The 21,266-nt window shown below is 43.5% G+C and overlaps 1 protein-coding gene and 2 non-coding genes across 4 annotated transcripts in view; 1 reads left to right on the top strand and 2 right to left on the bottom strand.

Annotated features, from left to right (window-relative positions):
* Nucleotides 1–2,335: 2,335 nt before the first annotated feature.
* The window catches only part of BBS1 (Bardet-Biedl syndrome 1), a 33,557-nt gene continuing 14,626 nt past the window's right edge, over nt 2,336–21,266 (bottom strand). For both annotated transcript variants that reach the window (XM_069740025.1, XM_069740026.1), the window contains exons 7-17: nt 21,140–21,212; nt 17,848–17,979; nt 15,923–16,029; nt 12,030–12,150; nt 11,600–11,758; nt 11,236–11,305; nt 10,713–10,871; nt 10,414–10,547; nt 8,845–8,979; nt 7,355–7,441; nt 2,336–2,972 (exon numbers count right to left, since the gene is read on the bottom strand). In XM_069740025.1, coding sequence (XP_069596126.1) covers nt 2,886–2,972; nt 7,355–7,441; nt 8,845–8,979; nt 10,414–10,547; nt 10,713–10,871; nt 11,236–11,305; nt 11,600–11,758; nt 12,030–12,150; nt 15,923–16,029; nt 17,848–17,979; nt 21,140–21,212 — 1,264 coding nt within the window. In that variant the 3' untranslated portion in view covers nt 2,336–2,885. The remainder of the gene's footprint in view (nt 2,973–7,354; nt 7,442–8,844; nt 8,980–10,413; nt 10,548–10,712; nt 10,872–11,235; nt 11,306–11,599; nt 11,759–12,029; nt 12,151–15,922; nt 16,030–17,847; nt 17,980–21,139; nt 21,213–21,266) is intronic.
* Nucleotides 18,259–18,330, bottom strand: TRNAQ-CUG (transfer RNA glutamine (anticodon CUG)). The gene has a single exon. It is a non-coding gene; the product is annotated as a tRNA-Gln (tRNA).
* TRNAQ-CUG (transfer RNA glutamine (anticodon CUG)) lies at nt 19,536–19,607 on the top strand. Its single transcript has one exon. It is a non-coding gene; the product is annotated as a tRNA-Gln (tRNA).

Here is a 21,266-nt window from a genome sequence, read left to right on the forward strand (position 1 = left end):
GCGCAGCTCCGTGTCCTTCTTTCCCTTTCCTGGGCCAAGCCCAGTCTGCTCCTCTCCTCTCCTCCTGGCTCCAACTCTGACTGACTAACTTCCTAACCAACCCCCAGTTTTACCCAAGTGTGAGGAGTGGCCTAATAGATAGAACCTTTTGCTCCCCCTGGTGGCTGGCGTGTGAAATGTGTGTCTGGCTGTGATACCTGGCAGGGTGAACTCCTTTGGTGCCATCAGACGTAACATCGCTCCCCCTGGTGGAAGAACGACATTTCTGCAACGACCAGGACTCTGGGGCGCTGCATGAACAGAGCCTAAAAAATGTCATCAGCGACAGACCCTTCCAGAATACAGCGGCTGGCAGCAAATTCTGCTCCTTTTACCCGCAGCAAACATATTGTCTTCTGCAATGGTTGCTGCAGGGAAGATGAAGTGTTACAAGGCCGCCACTCAAATGAATCGCAGTCCATGTAGAACAAAGAGAGCTCAGGTCACTCCAGAGCTGGAGCTGCTGGTGGAGGCCATTAGAGCGTAATAGAGGGAAATCCTCCTGTATTATGGGGGTTTTCCAGGATGTGCCGATCTCCGCTGGCACAGAGCGCTCCTGTCGGCGATTCAGCAGATTCTAATGACGTCACGTCGACAGAGCTGCACATTCTCTTAAACTCTGTACTGTTGACGGGGTGTGACTGCAGACGTTCTGCTGATTGACAGTCGGCTCCCCACTGCCTAACCGCAGGGAGCGGGCTGTCACTGAGCAGGACATCAGAAGTCATTCCTTTTGACAGAGCAGCCCGGAAGAAGAAGAGCTGCTCTATTGATGTAGAGCAGCAGAATTGCTGGCAAGAGCGGTCAGTGATTACCCTGAACCAGCGCCGGGAAGAACAGGCAAGCAGTTACCTCTGTTTGCAATTACCTGTTAGTTTTTAGCCTCAAAATTAAAAAAAAAATTAAAATAGTTCTGGACAACGACAATGATGATAGACGATTAGATAAGGTTTTAAAAATGTCATTTGTTTGGGGGGGGGGAACTATGAGGGTATGTGCAGTGCAGAAACGCTGCAGATCTGCAATTGATTTAATAGTAAATTAAATAGTAAACAAAACTAAAAAACTGTTATTCTCACCTTCCGTAGTCCGCCCAGGCGAGACCGCTAAGTCATCTGGGTAATTTTGCAATGCATCCTGGAAACGGAAGATGGCGGCAGCTACGCGCGCATCGCCAGAGCTTCGCTGGATCCCGGTGGGTGAGTATATAACTATTTTTTATTTTAATTATTCTTTTTAACAGGGATATGGTGCCCACACTGCTATATACTATGTGAGCTGTGTTATATCGGCGTGGCTGCTATATACTACGTGGCCAGTGTTAGATACTATGTGGGCTGTGCTATATATTATGTGGCCAGTGTTATATACTGCGTGGCCTGTTATATACTACGTCGCCTGTGTTATATACTGCGTGGCTGTTATATACTGCGTGGGCTGTGTTATATACTGCGTGGCCACTGTTATATATTGCGTGGACTGTATTAACGCATCGGGTATTCTACAATATCTATGCATATAGCAGCCACATAGTATATAGCACAGGCCACATAGTATTTGTCTGCTATATACTACATGGCTCCTGTATACTACGTGGCCTGTGCTATATACTATGTGGCTGCTATACATACATACATACATACATATTCTAGAATACCCGATGCATTAGAATCGGGCCACCATCTAATACAGAATATTCTGTAGTCTGGGAATAGACCTTGGGGGAGAATTAACACATGGAGTAGAATAGTTCCCCATAGTGACCAGACCACGGCTATGTGAACATGGAGTTTATGGGAGCAGAAACTCTGCAAAAAATCTCCAAATCCTCCTTAAAACCTTGGAAGTTTCTGCTAAAAAAAAAAAGAAAATCAGCAAAAAAGACTCAAGCTTTAAACTCCAGAACTCTGACATAAAAGCTTTGAAAAATTGCAAACTTTGGTTCTTTGGAGCCTTCACTCAAGTTTTTGCCAGCTACGCCAAAATGGGCAGAACTGGAGCAGGATCGGGTCACCACACCTCGATTTAATTCATTACCGGCTGTGGCGTTCCCTTCACCAGAAGTCTTACTCCAGTCTCTGACTGGAGTAAGATTTCTGCTGTGGCATATGGAGGTGCATGCCACTCGTCAGACTCTCTAGATTCATGGAAAGCTGTGCACCTCCACACAAATCAGGAGCGTCTGACTTCAGTACATGCCCTTGTTAAGACTGGCATGAATAACACGGGTCTTGATGAAGCGGGCCCTAAATGTGCACGCTCTCATAATAAAGGAAGAAATGATTGTGACTGGTGGTTATGGGTAAAGCCTTTATTTTTTTTTCTTTTGTACTGCTTTCAAATAATCTCCTCCATTTGTGCAGAGAAACGGTGAAAAGACTGCAGCGGTACAGAGCTACTGTGGTTTAAAGCTGCATGTGAACACAGCCCGTGAGACACATGTCTCTTGATAAACGTGATATATCTTCTGGCTGACCATACATCCGAATCTGAAATTTACGTTTGCTCCAGACAGATTTCTGCTGCTAAATCCCCCACTTTTTTTTTCTTAACAAAAGTGTCTTATTATTTGTCAATTAAACTTTGTACTTCAAAACAAACCTGCACATTGCTATATTGCTTTTGAGCACCAGGTGGCGCCATACTACAAGTTAATTCCAGAACGTTTTCACTGAATCCTTTTCTTTAACAGCATATACATTGCAATTTGTGTATGATCCATACAATGGATGCAGTATTTAATACTGGGCCCTTTAAGAGTTCAAAGAAAGAGAATGTCCCTGAAGGTTGATTTTTTAATTCAAAGTCCTGTGATTGATGGCTACAGATCTGTAGAGGTCTTCCCATCAGCCAGCGATAAGCCCTTCGCTGACCGGCATGTTGATGTGCGCTGTAAGCAATGGTGCACTTCTTCCTTCTTTGAGGACAAAAACCTAGGGAAAGAGGAAATATTGAATGAATAATATGCAAGTCATTTAAAGCAATTCTGTCATCCGATTTGACAATGCAAACTGAATACATTGTTAAATATATTGCTTAGACCCGATGGGGCTGGTGTACTTCCTTTATAAATCCTTGTCAAAATACCTGTACGATCCTGAAACGAGAATGGGCTAGAGCTGGATTCATAAGATCTTCATTGTATTATGAGGCAAGAAAAAAGGATTATACTGACATTCATTTTCAAAGTAAGTACAGCAGCCTTGCCAGGTCCAACACCTTTTTATTAATATATGCAGATTGCACTATGAAATCTGGTGGTCTCCACCATTAAGTGAAGGGGACGTGTTTCGTCCATAGAGGCGCTGGTACCTTTATATTTCACCTATAAAGGGCTCAATACTGCAGGAGGGACGTCTCCTACTTGCTTTCGGCCTCTACAGTGTGTTTCCATACTAGATCCCTAGCCGCATTTCTACCACAGTCTCCCACCTCCAGCCTCTCAGCACCAGGAGGCTCAGCAGTGGTGAAGCTCAGGAACCCTGCAGCCGTCTAGCAAGGCCCCCTCTGATCTGCAGAACATAGGGGCTCTATAGTCTCTTCTTGCTACTCCTCATTAACATCATTTTGACCTGGGACCAACTGGTACTGTAAGTGTTAATTTTTCTACTTGATCAGTCCCCTGCTGCACTTTGCTGTCACCTAGTGGCCATATGCTACAACTGCATATTCTGCCACGAAAACCATTAATTGCACTCACTGCTTCCCAGTACCACCCGACACGATACCAGTACGGACCCTCTAACCTACCCTACAGCCTAGGCATACATCACCAACTTCCATGAATAGAAACCCAGGATTCTTACTAGGACTTAACTCATCCTCCTTTTTACCCTGATGAACATGGTGCATAAAGTGATTCATTTTTTCGATGCTGGGTTAATTCTCTGGACTAACAGATAAACTCATAACTGCCTTCATGTGAAGCTTTGATGAACCTCAATCGTATGAACCAAACCTCACAGACCTCAGTATGCCCTCTGGATCGCACTCCTCAGTCGAATCTACTGATTATTCTCCAGATCTGGAAGCGATTCCAGCGACTACCATCAGAACCCCCCGCAACCCAGCCCTGGACCACATAATTCCAGTTCATTCTACATCCTGAACTGTCCAAAATGTCGGACAAGTTGACCAACAACTATCTAAAAGAAAAGAGAATTGTGATCCTGCCCTTCCGACCTACAGAACAATATGGTCTCCACCACCTGAGCCCTCATCACCCACAAAATTAGGAAATAGAGATGGTCCATGAAGAAATCTATTCCCTCAACGACAAACCGGAAGACTTTGAAAACCGCTCTCCCAGAAGCAATATCTACATCAGAGGTCTGTCCAACACAATAACAGCCCTACAGTCCACTGCAACAGCCCTTCTTCAAGAACACCATGACTAAGACCGGAGTGTCGAAACGCGTCGGTGGGTAGCTCTCTGGGATCTATATGTTGTCCGCATTGTGCCTGTTTTTATGATTTTTTTTTCCATTAAAAGATGAACTTTTATATTTTTCTACGCTGGAGTACCTGTTTTCTTCATTCTTTGGAACTTGCACGCCCCAAGCCCAGGCGGCTCCGTGCATGGAACTCACTCTTGGAAAGAGACTGCAAATGCTGAGCTGACTTCTCCCGTTCCTTATGCCTTCTTTATATATTCTTCAAGAATTAGTTCCTACTAAGCGTCCGGAGATGGACCGCAGCAACAGAGCTCTAAGCAAACGCAAACCGGAAGGTCCAACTGCGACATCATCCTGTACCCTGGACGAGCACTTAGCTCCACAATAACATCCTAAAGTTCTAGTGATGGCGCTTGCACCACCGCTCAATCAATCCTTTATACCGTTATACACTGTCCACAATTTTCACCAGGTTTCTCTTAAGGCTTCGGTAAGACAATAACTCGATAAGCCAACCCAGCCCTTCTTCACCTCCCCATGAACTCTTCTTATCAAAGCTACCTTCTTATTGATCTGTTTTTCACAAACCAAGAGACACACTTCTCCAAAACATCAAACCCAAAATCCTTCTCCCCTTCCTACCCTCTTTTTTATACCGCCAATGCTTCAAATAAAACTAAAGGCGCAGCCATTTGCTTCAAGAAATCTGTCTATTTTGTCTTCAAATCGCAAGTCGCAGACAACGATGGCCGCTCCCTACTGGTAACAGGAACCATTCCAGATGAATTGGTGACTTGTTTCTTACTACGCCCCGAACACTCACCAGTCCACCTTTCCTTCCCGCCTACTCGACCTAGTGTGAGAACATGGCCAAGGCACCGCGCTGCTCTGCGGTGACTCACTGCATACTTAATCCCAAGCTAGACAAGTCTGCCGACCAGAAACTGTCGAGTTCCCCATCATCTCCGCTTCCAGGAGACACGGTCTCCTTCCACAAACACCTTTCTCTCCATCACTGGGTAGACTTAATGAGAGAATTACACCCAACCGTCAAAGATTACACCTATTTTTCTCCATGTCATTCAGTTTTCACCTGAATAGGCCACATTTTAGCTCATCCAGCCTTAATACCTAACATGAGAAACGTTTGTCTCCTCACAACTCCCAGGTCCGACCACTCTCCAGTTCTCTTGACCTTTTCCTCCCGGCATCCACGCCCACGATCTTTTAACAGCGCTCTGAGCGACTCCCTGATTTCCTACCCAAAAAATCTCTCAAAGACTATGTAGCCATCTTGATAATTACTTCTCCTTGATTCGACAGTCAGCCGCTTCACCAATCTCTCTTTGGGAAGCCAACAGCGCAGTCCTCAGGGGCTTCTGCATTCAACAAGCTGCTTGCAAGAAAAAAAGAAAGACTCGCTAGAATGTCCGACATGGAAGGCAGGGGTCAGCCTTAGAGTCCCAGATAAAGAATGCTCCTTCGCCATGGACATGTTGTGACCTCTCACACGCACCGATTTAGACCTTTGCCTCTCTGAGAACGCAGACCAAACTCTTCGTTGGTCCTAACAATAGTTCAGCGACCTACATAATAAAAGCGACTTCAATCTCGCTCCGACATCCGAAATGTCTCCAAACCCCGCGTTCCCCGATACGGTTGCGCACCGAGACTGGTATCACATCTACCCTCTTATCCCCATCTTACCAGTTCCTTTAACTCACTGACAGATGGACAAAAACCAGGAGCAGCAGCCTTAAAGCAGCCATGTCTACAATACCCAAACCGAACTCAGACCATACACTGCAGTCAAGTTATAGACCCATATCTCTAATTAACATAGACCTCAAACTCTTAGCACAAATTCTAGCACAGCGCTTGAATTCAGAATTGGGATCCCTCCTACACAAACACCAAGTTGGCTTTGATCCATAAAGACAAGCGTCAGATAACGTGCGAAGGGTCTTCCATGACCTACATCACTGTTAACAACGCAACCTGGCAGGTAGGTTTTTATCACTTTATAACAAATGCTTTTGACTTGGTCTCACAGACCTTCTTCTTCGCAGTGTTGCGGAGATGGAACTTTCCTGACCAGTTTCTTTCATGGATTTATGCCCAGTATAGCTACTCCTCAGCACAAGTCCCCTACAACGGCTTCTCCTCTGCCTCCTTCTCCATCAAAAGAGGCACCCGTTACCTTTTCTACTTGCAATAGAAGCCTCAGCAATCAGCCTCCTCCACAATCCGCACATCCAAGGAACAGAAATTGCGTCAATCGCCCACGGGCTTTTTGTTTGCGGGCGATATTCTGCTTCTCCTTACCGCCCCTCATACATCACTGCCCGCTCTGCTCCAATCCCTACAAAACTTGGATCAAATTTCGGGTCTAGAGATTAACAAATTAAAATCCCAGGGTATGAGTATATCTTCCAGTCACCACAGTCTCATAGATTAAGCGAGACGTCTCCTTTCAATTGTCAGCAATCAGTTAGACGACCTAGGAATTCTGTCTTTTCCGCTAATTACTCCCACATATTATGTTAGCTCCGCACACTTGCAGCTCTCCTGGCTACGCCGCAAACGTTCTCCTAAATTGACGTTGCTCCCCAATCTACTCTATTTATTCCGAGTCCTCCCAGTCTCACTCCCAACTAATCACTTTAAAATAACCCAACATCTAATCAATACCTGGAAGGGCGGCTTCCCAAGTTACAAAAATAAGTAAGTGACAAATGGCCTCTTGGTGATGGCCAATGATGGTTGGTGTTGGTTTGTCAGCAAGGGAAACTCAAGTGGATACAGGCATTATTTACTTTGCCAGCTGCATTTAGAGAGCGGAAAACCCCAATATATAGAGATTTCAGCAATACTCCTCATCCTGCCGCCTCCCCACCGAGCCGAATACAGAGGATTTCTACCTTAATTACATCAGAGATCCCTTTGTTGGTACAACAATCCACAAATGTCTCGATAGGATAATTCAAGCCAGGAACCAGAAGGGGAACCTAAAAAAAAAACCAAATAATGCATGAGACAAGAGAAATGGAGACATCATCATTAATTAAAGGGTGCTAAAAGGGACTTTAAGCCAGACTAGCTAGGTGAGAAACACTATACAGGAAGCACTAGTCAGCGAACATACACACTAATCACATGAGTTATATACGATGAAGTCAATGATCTTGTGATGGTTCTCTGGATTAGGCAGCAGGGCAGGGCTACTATGGAGGTTTACTTCTTCATTACTGCCGGACCACCATATCTCTTCTAGACCTGACCCCACGCCCCCGATCTCCCACAACCCAGCTTTTCCATCTGGTCTCTTTGGCCGGCTCATTCCAGGTTTGGGAAAGGCTCCTTGATTGACTGCAGTTGGGATATTATTAACCCTGCAGTATCCTCTCCCTGTGCCCGGTTCACTGACATGATATTATGCATGTTGAGGAGCTGCTTGTTGAGGAACATGATGATAATAATGCTTTCCTAGAATTATGGTACCTGTGGATCATTCAAAAAAAGCCTTCAGTATTCGATCCCCTACTCTGCCCAATCAGAGGCCCTATATCTCTAACACCGTCCTTTTTTCCCTTCAGTACCTTCTTTTTCGCCTCTCTTTTCTTTTTGAGCTTTTGTCCTTTTTCTGGAGGCCAGTTTTAAACTATTCATTATGAAATTAATCTACTAGAGACCTATGAGATCTATTTACTGTCTAACACGGTACAAAGATATATATCTTTCCTGTGTCATTATGAGATTATACGCTTTCAATAATCAGATAAGGTACTAACAGAGCAAAGCAAAACAACTTGCAGTACCTTGGTCCAGTGGCCACGTCGGAGGTCCAGCGGCAGCGGGACCAGAGTCCAGTGCACTTCCTACTACCTTCCTGCAGCCTGGGAACCTCTTCTGATTTGTAGGTCCTACACCTATGATGTTCGAACCTACTAACCAGACGAATTGTCCACGATGGTGGAAGGTAGTGGGTAGTGCGCAGGACTGTGGTCTGGCTGTCAGAGTTCCTATGTGGCCACTGGACTAATGATGAGGCATTGGTCATTTCTCCAGCCATCACATCTGAAGACGCCCCCCATTCATTTTAGATACCCGTCGGCTAAATGATGGTTCGCCTGACCATTCAGGTGGCTGCTATGTCTAGCTATTATATGCACGAAGCTAAAGGTTAATAATTGATAGATAAGATATTGCTGCCATGTGTGTTGGGCGCCAGGTAGGAACTGATGGCCATCACCATTGCAGCTCAATAGTCGGCCCAGAATCTTCCGGTACCAATGTCAAAAGAAGATGCACTAAAATAAGTTGGTTGCCTAAAAGTCATAAATCTGTAAGTAAAGGGATTAACTACCCACTAGAGACCCATCATGCACAATAGCACAAGGCGTTGAGATACCTTAAAGAACGCCAGTCTGAGCTGGTAAAGCTGTTCGTCATATACGAAGCTAATCAGAAGCTGCATGGAAGGCCGATTCACTGATGTGTTCTGTAAATTCAGGATTATTTTGAAGCGGGGACCAATTCCTTGTACCTGGGAAAGAAACCATTAGTAATAGTCATCTAAAGACTGGACATGTCTCCAAGATTTTGCGAGGAATGAAAAATCACCGACATGTGAGTACAAGTGCCATTTGTGAAAAAGCTCTCGTAGGAGAAAAACGGACGTGAGTAATGGGTTTTGTCACTTACAGCTCCCCCCCCCCAAAATGACCCCTGTAGAAATTACTGAGCACACCTGGAAAACTCTCCCATAGAGGTCAATGAAAACCTTTAGGTGCACACGTAGTTTTGAGCTCTGCGGATTTTTCTACAGCAGATTTGAGAAATCCGCAGGTAAAAGGCAATGCGTTTTACCTGCGGATTTAATGCCTTTTTTGTGCGGATTCCACCTGCAGTTTTCTATTATGGAGCAGGTGTAAACCGCTGCAGAATCCGCACAAAGAATTGACATGCTGCGGAATGTAACCCGCAGTGTTTCCGCGTGTTTTTTTACGCAGTATTTGCACTGCAGATTGCGTTTTCCATGGGTTTACATTGTACAGTAAACACATGGAAAGCTGCTGTGGACCCGCAGCTGCTGATCCGCAGGAAAATCCGCAACGTGTGCACATAGCCTTAAGCTACAAGTTCAGAAAATCCATGTGGCTGCTGTAAGGCATATATCTTGGGGGATGTCCATGACTTTTTAAGTGCTAAATATTCCCCTCCTCCGGTGGTCCAACTGGTCTAGCACAGCTGTTCAGCAATTACGTGATGGTTGTAGCCAAGCACTGGCCTCAGCGGCGATAATAAAATTGGTGCCAGTGATTGGCTGCAGCAGTCACCTGCGGGTTGTTAGTATGCCATCATTACAGAACATCAAGAGAGACTAAAAAAGTTTTGGACAATTTAAGAGGGGAGTAGGAGGTGTTTTGTTTGTCATTTTAATCCATACACTTCTTTCTAGCAAATGAAAAAAAAAAAAATATTGGATAACCCCTTTAATGGCAACTTGGCCAAGACGGTGGTCCTGATAATTATGTACAAAAAATAGAATGAAAAAAGAACCCCTACAATAAAAAAATATAAAGATCTATCATCTAATTTTAGTTAAAGAGAATCTGTGAAAAGGTTTAGCCATGTAATCTGACAGCAGCATTATGTAGGGGCAGAGACCCTGATTGCAGCTATGTGTCACCTACTAGGCTGTGTTTTGCTGTTTCAATATAATCAGTGTTTTACCAGCAGGAGATTATCACTACAGGACAAGGTGTCTTGTGCTTCCTAGTCCAGCCACACCCTCAGCACTGACTGGCATCTCTCTGTTGATATACAGTGTACACATCATGTCTGTGAAACACAGACAACTGCTTGTATTGCAGCACTTTGTAGGTGTACTGTAGATGAGGACGGACACTGCGATGTCACCACGATCCATGTTTCATATAGCAAATCTAACAAGGACCTGAACGCTTCATGTACTCACAGCAGCATTTAGAGTAAGAGGTTCTTGCATTGTGGAGGACACTGGGGTAAGACTGGCATCCAGGGCCTTCACGTAAGCTCGGGCAGCACTAAGTCGGAGGCGGTACAGATCCATTTGGAAAACACGGTGCATTGCTGGGGAGAAAAGGTGACAGTCCATGATTGCCGGAGTGCTATTTTCTGGTATTGCAGGGGTAATGCAGTCTCAGTTCATTATGACTGAAATGATGCACACATCCGAGAAGATAAGAAATGTATACTCTACCTACAGTATATAGCGCAGGTCATCATCCAGCTTACCCACAGCGTTCTCTCGCTCACGCAGGGTCTGGTCTACATAAAGTTTGGTTTTCTTGGGGACGTTGAGCTTGATGCTTTGTCCAGTAGGGGGGCCAGGTGTTGTATCCTTATCTTCAAAGTGAGCCGTCCTCTTCAAAATCTTAATAAGAAGACCTCCTCCTAAGGGTATCGGGGGAAAAAAATAGAGATCTGACAAGATTTAGCTCAGTAAAAAGAATAAGTAGAATTGGTTCCAATGGATTGGCACATCTATCGGCCATGGCTATGATCTCTCACCGCTGGATGGGAGAACCGCCTCTTGTCTGATGGTAACTGCAGCTCTTCTTTTGATTAGCCGGCCTGGAGGTACAGAGTCGTTATACGACATTGCACCAGGCTGGCTAATCAAAAGAAGAGGTGTGGATGCCATAAGACAAGAGGAGGTTCTTCAGCTCCCATCCATCGGCTTAGTGCCGTGGTCGATGGACTGGGACAATCGACTTGCACCAACTCTAATTGTTATTGCAAATGTGAAAGGCACTACCTCTGGTGGTCATAATCAGAGTATCATCCTCTCTTCCGTATCTTCCAAAGCAAAGGCTGGTCACTATGTCCTGTGAGACAAAGAGAACTTTATTATCTACCCCAGCAGACACACCTACCCAACACCTGTAGTGACTTTTATTGTAGGAGAATACCTAAAATATATACTTCTCAGCAGGGCTGTGGAGACGGAGTCGGAGCCCATTTTGGTGGAGTTGGAGTAATGGAAATTGAGGAGTCGGAGTCGGAGCCCATTTTGGTGGAGTTATGGAAATTGAGGAGTCGGAGTCTTGGCTTACCGACTCCACAGCCCTGGTTCTCAAGTCTCTAGCTACAGCAAAATATGAACTCAGACACCAACTTACTGGGGTTGATACGATACTCAGCAGATTCTTATCTCGATACAGGTGCACTTCCAGATTCTTTAATCCCACCAGAACTGCTTGAATGCTACGTGACTTCTGCTCCAGTAAAGCCATCGTCATAATGGAGGCCGGCAATGTAACCTTCCAAAGCCGCTTTCCCTATCACAAGCGAGATTATCCAGGGTTATCTATGTGTCTACCACAATGTTGCATTGCAGAAACCATATAAATATGTCTGGACTTTACAGACTTCGGCTGGTTTCACAAATACTGTCTGCGATGTAAAGTCTGGTCTCCTGACTCAATCAACAGCCTCTTTGGCATACATGAAGATGTTGCTCACGTCAGAAGACCCGTGACCAGTTCCTTCATTTTTGCAGCCTGTATTCATGTATAAACCAGTCGCAGGGGTAGTTTTTGGTGCTCACACCTTTTGGGAGTATCCAAGCAGCGTCTCCTGGGAGGTCCCGATTATGATATTCTTCTGGACACGGACCATTCCCACCACCTGAGTGCTCAGCTCAATGCAATACTTAGGCCGCTTAGAATCTCTGGAAAAAAAAAATATCCAAAATAAAGTCATAATCAGATATGAACTCACTAATGCTTTCTGCATTGTTCTATAGTATGATGCACCCAGAATTAAGTCCTGACAATTTAGCGCAGAATTTGCAGGACGGTTTCGGCCTCCAGTGATGTCTAATAATGGCAGAATATCCGGTTTCTGAATAAGGTAATAAGTGCATCCTACCTCAATGACAATGAGGCATTGTATAGGTCTCAATCAATTTTTCCAGCTTTTTACTCCCAGGCTGCCACTCCCTGACAGTGTCAGAACTTCCTGATCCACCTGGAAGGAAACGTGACTGCTGCAGCCAATCACTTTTTCGTAGTAGCCCCATGTCCCCTGTCAGTCTTTGTAATTGCTGCTTCGTCTGGATGGACACGCGACTGCTGCAAACCATCCCTGGCAGCGGTCACGTCTCAGTTCAGGTGGAGTAAGAAGTACACAGACCGGTAGGGGACATTGGATTATTGTGTTCAGAGATTGATTGAAACAGTCACAGGTCCATGCGGAGACTGTAGGGGGACCCGAGCGGCACTGGAAAGGAGGGGACTGTGGATCGTTAAACTGAGTTTTTGGAAAAACATTCAGCCGTGTCTTCCCTATTACGCGAATAGGACACCCACTAACCTTGTGACCCACTGACGAGGTCAGTGGCAGGGCTGTGGAGTCGGAGTTGGAGTCGGAGATAGAGGCTATGTGCACACGTTCAGGAATGTCTGCAGAATTTTCCTGAAGAAAACCGGACTTTTTCTGCAGGAAATCTGCATGCGTTTTTATAGTTGTTTTTTTTTGCGGATTTTTCGCGTTTTTTTTTCCCCGGAGCTTCCCAATGCAATAATTTAGCGGCAAAAACACACACAAAAAAAAAAATCTGCAAAATTAATGAACATGCTGCGTTTTTTACCGTGATCTGTTTTTTTTTGCGGAAAAAAACGCAGCATGTGCACAAAAATTGCGGAATGCATTAAAAATGATGGGATGCTTACGTATGTGTTTTTTTTTTAGCGGAAAACGGACGAAAAAAAACGTGAAAAATCCTGAACAGCCCTGGTCAGTGGGTGTCAAACTTGCATTATAGGGAAGACACAGCTGAGATGAGATGACAGCTGCTGCCCATAAGCATCTATGGAGAGGAGAGGGGAAGGTGCTACAGACAAGACACAAACTTGCTGCTGCCAGTTCACCTGAAATGACAGGTCGACTCCAACTCTTAACACAACCAATTTTTTTAAAAAACAAAGGCAATTTAGGTGGGTTTTAAATATTTTGGAATTGACAGGGTTGACCCATCGCAGAGGACAAGCGGCCGAAAACATGCTCATTTTGGATCCTTATGTTGGATTCTTCCTACCCACAGGGAATGAATCTCTGTACTGATTTAATGTAATTTTCCATTATTGATATATTTCCTGGGAATAGTATATTTGTGTATTTATTATTTAGGTTTTATCAGGAAGGGACTATAAAATTTTACTTGTTTTGCGTGTAGGTCAGGTTATAAGAAAGGACTAGTTTAGGTCTGAAACGCGTCAACCAGGCATGCTATTTCTGGGGCTCGTTATTCTACTGGACTAATACGCACTATTGTCTTGGTTGTTTCTGTTTAAGTTCCTAATAAATGTGAAGATTTATTTATGTGCTGGATCTAGTGCTAGTACTTCCCATGTCGGGTGCTGGTGTACAGAAAGGGCTTGGTTTCTGAGCTCCGACGATCACAGGTACTAAGACCCCTAAGGAGAGCTAAAAAATAACTAAAAAATATATATATATATGATTCTAAAAAAAAGAAGAAATAAAATTTGAACCACAAATAAAACATATTTGGTATCGCCAATTCCACAATAATTTCGAGCTATCAAAACAAATATGTAAAATTAATTAAAGCGAACTGTAAAGGAATGAATGAAAAACACCAGAATAGTAATTTTTTGGGTCATCGCGCCTCCATAAAATAATGTAATAAAAATTGATCATATAAGTTCCTTGTTGTGGCGACGGCTTTAAAATAAATCAACCGTCAAAAATAAAATGTAAAAATTAAAAAATAATAAGTATTAATCTTTATATAGTTTTCTTTTTATTCAATGGAGACGTGTTAGAGCTTGTTTTTTGAGTGGTGAGTTGATCTTTTTCCGATACCATTTTGGGGTACATCAGATGTTTTTTTTTTTATCTGTTTGTATTGAACTTTTTTTTGGGACATGAGGTGGTTAAAAAAAATATTACACCTCCCCGTCGGGGAATTGAACCCCGGTCTCCCGCGTGACAGGCGGGGATACTGACCACTATACTAACGAGGATTGGATGTCCAGGACTTCTGTCAGGTTCCCTTCAAAAGTTTTAAAAAAAAGTTGATTTTTTTTAACTTTAACCACTAGGGGGAGCAGCTGATGACAATTGATACGAAACCCAATTGTATTGCTATCTCGCATTACGACTGCAGAAAATGTGGGCGGGGTTTGCTCGCATCCGTTTTTTATTGCACGTTCCTTATGGGACCGAAAAAAAACCCAATTCTGGATTTTTTAACTAATATTCCATTTACCATAGGGGTTAATTTTATACCTGCATAGACCGGACATTTAGATGCGGCAATACCAACTATTTTAATTTATTTTTATGGAGAAGAGGTAGGTAATTCGAAGAGAAAAAGATGAAAAAAAAAAATGATGCCTCCCCGTCGGGGAATCGAACCCCGGTCTCCCGCGTGACAGGCGGGGATACTTACCACTATACTAACAAGGATTGGCTTGGTGGTATTTTTGTCCCATATCTCTCCAGGATATTTTGAAGAAACGTCTTGCTGCCAATGTCATAAAACCTCTAAAAACATTTTGACCCAAATTCATAAAAACTGGAGTAAGGCTTCTTTCACACTTCAGTTGTTTGGCGTCAGTCACTTCCAACATAGTGACGGATCGACGGATCCGTCACAATTGTTGAGAAAACGGTTCTAACGGATCAGTTTTTTTGACGGATCTGTTACTTGGGGGTTGTCTGGGAAAAGTATCTACTTTTTGGAGCATGCGCAATTGAAAAAGCGGATTGGGGCGATGGATCCGCCGAAATGGCGGTCGCGACGGATCCGTCACCCATAGGCGGCCATTCTATGGAATGGCGGACACGACGGATCCGTCGCGATCCGCCATTTCGGCGTTGACAAAAAAACGTTTCAATGTCCGTCTATGTCCAGACAACGTCCTCCAAATTTCGACGGATCCGTCGCATGGCGGATGGAACGGACGACCATCCGTCACAATCCGTCGCTAATGCAAGTCTATGGGAAAATAGCGGATCCGTAAAAAAAAAAAAATGACGGATCCGTTATTTGAGGAAAATGGCGGTTTTATACTGACGTCAAACAACTGAAGTGTGAAAGAGGCCTAAGATGGCCAAAACTCATTAAGAGTCATGCACCTCTTAATTTGGAGCATCTTTTAGTTGCCGTGCACCACTTCAAGAAATGTACTCCATTTGGGGACTCTAATACATTTTCTACTTTTGTGGTGAAACGTTTTATGAATTTGATGGTCGCGCTCGACCATGCCCCCTCCGACTAAGGTCCGTCCATTCCAACAAAGAGTTGTTGAGATAGCTGGGACTGCCATACGTACAAAATGACCAAAGTCGCTACATATTTTGGCAAGATTGCCATTTTCAAACACTTTTGTGCCAAAACTGAATTAGAGCCTTTATCCTTCCACTGATGTGCTAGTATTAGGATCTCCAACCACAAGTTGAATACAGTACCATACCTGCGGAGGATGTATACATTCCCATTGCGGCACGCAACGGTAATGCGGTATTCAATATCATACTGTCCATTTACATCCAGAAGAGCCGGGACGCTGGGAAGACCGACCTGGAAGAATGAGGATTATTTTTTAAGGTAACGATTCACTGGCGCACAGCTTTTATTTTGCATTATGTATGAGCTAAAAACCTAGAGGAAGTCTCTGATCATGTATAAGCCTTCCATAGTAGGTAGATGTTGGGAGGATCCCTGCTGTTTTCATTTGTCAGAAGGCTATGACGTGTACAGATCGTTACCTAGGTTACTGGCCACCCATGCAGTCCCAGAGTGGGCCGGTTACCTAGGCGAGAAAAGCAGCGAGAGCAGGCTTTAAGCTCAATCCTACCGGTCTCATTGTCCCAGCGCCTCTCCCGTGTTGCAGAGGCAAAGCTGCCTGGGACAGCACTGATCGGACCAATATTGCGACCATGCTGCTGATCCAAATTCTCAATCTTCAGGAGCACACCGCCCCCAGCAAAGCAGGAATCCAGGGTCTGGGAGCAGTGCGCCCCTGAATATTGGGAAGCCCCAATAGTAAAAGAAAAAAAGAAGGCACACTTACCACCAGAAAACAGACCCCCACTCCACGGTATTCGCCAGACTGGGATCAATAATCAATCACCTGACCCTGTAGCCAATCAATCAGTCGCCATCAGATCACTGGTATCATTACTCCTGACTGGCAGAGATTGTCCGTGCTGGAGATGGAAGGGTGGGAATGGCAAGTTTTGGTGGGACGTACTGTATGCCTTCTTTTTTTTTCTACTATTATCATGGTGACTTCCCACTATTAAAATTTAAAAATAAAATTAAATACCCCTTTAAGTGGATTAAGCTGTTAACAAATCTACAGCCTATTCACAGATAACAGACGCGCTGCTGAAACCAAGGTCTCAGTCACCACTTTATGATACCCTAAATAGAGGCAACATAAACCTGGTGATAGATTCTCTTTATTGTGCAAATGACCTAAAGCATCAAAAGATATTTTGCATAAAGGCAACAGAAAGCATATGTACGCTCCAGCGCCTCAAAAAGGGCCACATGACAAGGGTGCATATAGTTGACCAAGAGCAATCAGACGGGGTGGGTGCAGAACCATTTGTTCATTCAATCTCGTAACAGGAGCTCTGACTGGTCATAGATATTCTTCAACTATATTATTGATCTTAATAACACCGGGGTAAGAAACCTAACGGGGGGGAGGGCACACAAGCACCTCGACGCGCGTTTCGTAACTCAAGGCCTCAGGAATTTATTGATTTTGTGCGATCTATTATATACATAATTCCTGATAGGTTTGCTGTTTTTGCAGACTTTATTGGCATGTATATGTACATTGCATTTTGATAAATTATTTAATAAACTTTAATATTTATAATTGCTTATCACGTTTATGCCCCTCACCGACTTCATTTTATCATCATGTTAGAGTATTATTATTCTCATTGGATATATGTTATCTTTTTAGTTGATTTTATTTTTTGTTTTCCTAGAGCTATTATAATTTCTTTAAAAATAAAAGATTATTTATTAAAAATTAAAGATTATTTCTTATTTGTGAAGAATTTTTGTAGGTTATTATAATATTGATCTTGTAACTCTAGCCCTGCAGACATCCCGATTGAGTGTGTGGTTTATGACTGAGCAGCGGTCGGTAGAGACCTGTCAATTAACTAAATTGGTGCAACCAGGTTCTGTTTCATACTGCCAGCGGTTTAGGCAGCATGAATTACATAACAGGTTCCCTTTAATCATCCTTCCTAGAGATCAGAGTGTGAGGAATTGATACACACATCGATTTCTCACTGACATCTATACAATTGTGTATTTTGTAAAATAATGTCACAAAATCAATCTAGCTAAAATCACATATGAGAAGCTCACCCGGGTCAATATAGTAAATGCCTCTGGATCCAGTATAAATATTTCTCCGCTCTCTGTACCTATCACGAGGCAGCACACAGCGTCTTCATCTGCCATGTTCTTCTTCAGGGTCCCCATACAGGTGATCACAGTCTAAACACAGGTTAGAAAAAAAAAAAAAGTTTGTTGCTTGCATCCATTTATAAGGTTACATGACCACGGAAATAATTGTGTTAGGTACAAACAGATCAAGAAAATTGAGAATAATACAGTATCTTACAGGTCTATTAAGATTTTCTTTCCTGTGGCGAGGACAGCATCAATCTCAACAGGTTCATTTTAATCCACCAGTTTGCAACCCATTTAATACTGTATTTAATGTGATTGTAAAAAAAAGAAAAAAGAAAGTAATGGAGAAAAAAAAAAAAGTTAAGGTCCCACCGAGATTTGAACTCGGATCGCTGGATTCAGAGTCCAGAGTGCTAACCATTACACCATGGAACCTCACATGCCATGTGAGGGTCCATACTTCTTCCTGTGACCCTTGTGAACCAAAATGACATCTCCTGTAACTATATTTATTTTATTAAGTTCCTTGAAGCAACCAAACTAATGATAAATGCAGTAAGTGTGGAAAATGGAAATTGTCTCGGAAGACGCACCGAAAAAAAAATCATATGCCTCCCCGTCGGGGAATCGAACCCCGGTCTCCCGCGTGACAGGCGGGGATACTTACCACTATACTAACGAGGATTGGCATACTGGTTTCCAAGCTTCCATCAGCTGACACCGGTGACCGAAGGTGAACTTCACACTTCTAATCATAGCTGACAGTGTGGGATCCGCGGATCTCTGACCGGCGGGGATGATTTCACCGCCAATCAGAAGCGGTGTTTGCCGCACATGACATCGTAGCAAACACTAGATGTTCGGGCCCCTCCATTCCAGTGAATGGGATCCAGGTTCAGATACTGTTCTTGTACTCAAAACTTTTTGTAACTGTTTGGCCGAACATTCAGGTGTCCGCCGCCCATCTCTATTCTTGAAATATGCATAATGAGAAATACAGATAAAGGGTGAATGGGTGAACCCAGCTTTAACACAAAAACTGGATTTAAAATATATATCAGAGTATGGCGCGGGATATAGAGGTAAAAATAATTAAAAAAAACAACAAAAAAAAACCAAAAGACAGAGACATGTCTGATTTTGATGCGTCAGATCAAAATCCGCAATGCAAGTCTATGATGACGTGAAAAAAATAATTAATAAAAAAAAATCAGACTGTTTTCGCATAACATTTGAGTGGGGTCTGATTGTCAGAATGGAGAAGGTTTGGGTTTTTTTTTCTCTCCACGTCTGACGAGGGAGGCTAAGGTTTTGTTCCCCTCCCCTGCATGTGAATAGTATTTCATGGTACTTCTCAGCAGGCCAACAAGATTCTAGCAGATTGGCTTCTCTCCAATAAATGAGGCGGACTTTTTCTACCTGCTGATAGATGATCTTTCAGGCAACTCAAATGATCACGAATAAATGTTTCGATTGTTGGTCAGGTGATCAGCGTCCTGTTCGTGCAGCATAAATGGACATTGGAAGAGGAAAGGGTGTGGTGACTAGAGAAACTATAACACAAAGATTAATGATTCACACACAGTGGTGTCTCCTTCTTTTCCCCCAAAGTGGAAGCACCAGACAAATCAACGCTACAAGGTTCCATGGTGTAATGGTTAGCACTCTGGACTCTGAATCCAGCGATCCGAGTTCAAATCTCGGTGGGACCTGAAGTTTTTCTTTTTTTCTTAATTTTTTTATTTCTAAATGCAAATTTGAACACATAAATTACTATGTAATTTCTATATCTTTATGTTGACTAATCAATTTTATCCAGCAGAATGATGATTTTGAAAGCAAAAACTGTTTCAAACTGGTCTTTCAATTATACAAGTAGACAACATAAATGTGCAATTACTGAAATGAATCCTGCTGGGAGACACACCGTATATAAAAATTCCTTTAGTATGCATTAAAATATGAAAACTTCTCGGACCTTACGTCTATGCTGAACAGGTAAGGTGTCTATCAGATAGGTCTTTTTTTTTAAAACAAAATAGTATTTCACATACAGCATATAGGAGGGAGAAAAATATATTTACCATGTCACACAGAAAAAAAAAAAATACAATTGTAAAAAAAATAAAAGCTCACTGCTATAACAAGACTCATACAATACTCATCAGGGGAAGGATACTGTCATCCGTGACAAGGATTACAAACTAAGTACACCAGCCTAAGTTCACATTTGCGTTGTTGGGCGCAGCGTCGGCGACACACACAACCAACAACGCATGTACACAACACAGCGTTTTGCGACGCATGCGTTGTCATAAGATCGTACAGAGCAGGAATTTCGGAGCAGGGAAAACGCTACAAGCGTCCTCTGCGCCCTGTCTGTGCGTCAATATGACGCATGCGTCGTAAAACGCAATACAATGCATACCGGCGCATGTCCATGCGCCCCCATGTTAAAGATAGGGGCGCATGACGCATGCGTCGGTATGCGTCGACGACGCTGCGCCCATCAATTTCAAATGTGGACATAGCCTTAGCGGGTCTAAATAGAGTTGCGCATAAAGACTCGCAGGACTCCAGGTCAGAGGCCACGTCGGTAGCCTATGGCTGCCAAATCTGAGCCCCAATCATCGTTTCGCTATTATTTTGGAGATCCTAACGTACACGTTTTTGACTGAACTCACTTCGCATAGGGAGCCGAGCAGAGCCGCGGACTTCAAGTTTACGGATACCTGTGAGGCCGTTTGCCAAATTATCAGGTATTTTCCACCTTTCCTATTTATTAGAACCTCCTGATGCGGTAGTGAGTGAAGCCAGAATAAGGAGCCTATACACAAAGCCAATATTGGTAGAACCCTTTCGATTTTGGTAGGATTGGCAGCTCGAAGCTGTGCCAACTATCTCCCAACGATATTTGGGGAATTAAGTATCGGCCGTAAACATGCCCAATCTTGCTCTAGCTGGGGCTTATTCTGGTCTCCCTTTTGAGAATACATGTCTGCTTGAGAGTATGTTTATTGGGGGCTTATCCGGAGGAACACCTGTTGGACCATAGCATTAGCACGTACTCACTGAAGTTCCTTTGCTCTTTCGAATGTCACAACCCGTGTAAGATCAATATGTTCCTCCTTTCCTCTCGAATTTGTATGCGGTTGAGAGAGCTCGGCAAATGGAGAATATCTAGGGATCGCATAGAGTTGACTTTTTTAAAGGATTTTCTATTAACTCTAAGTCTAATTGTTACCTGCCGTTTCAGAGGCATCAGTTTATACGTGTTCACGAAAGCCTCCATCTCCTGTGGATCCAGCATAAGGAACCTGTGAGGACAGCGAGACAGAAGGATTCAGCAGTGGATAGTTATGAAAAGCCAA

Source organism: Ranitomeya imitator, chromosome 9 (assembly GCF_032444005.1).
Source record: "Ranitomeya imitator isolate aRanImi1 chromosome 9, aRanImi1.pri, whole genome shotgun sequence".
In the NCBI taxonomy this organism is placed as follows: Eukaryota; Metazoa; Chordata; class Amphibia; order Anura; family Dendrobatidae; genus Ranitomeya; species Ranitomeya imitator.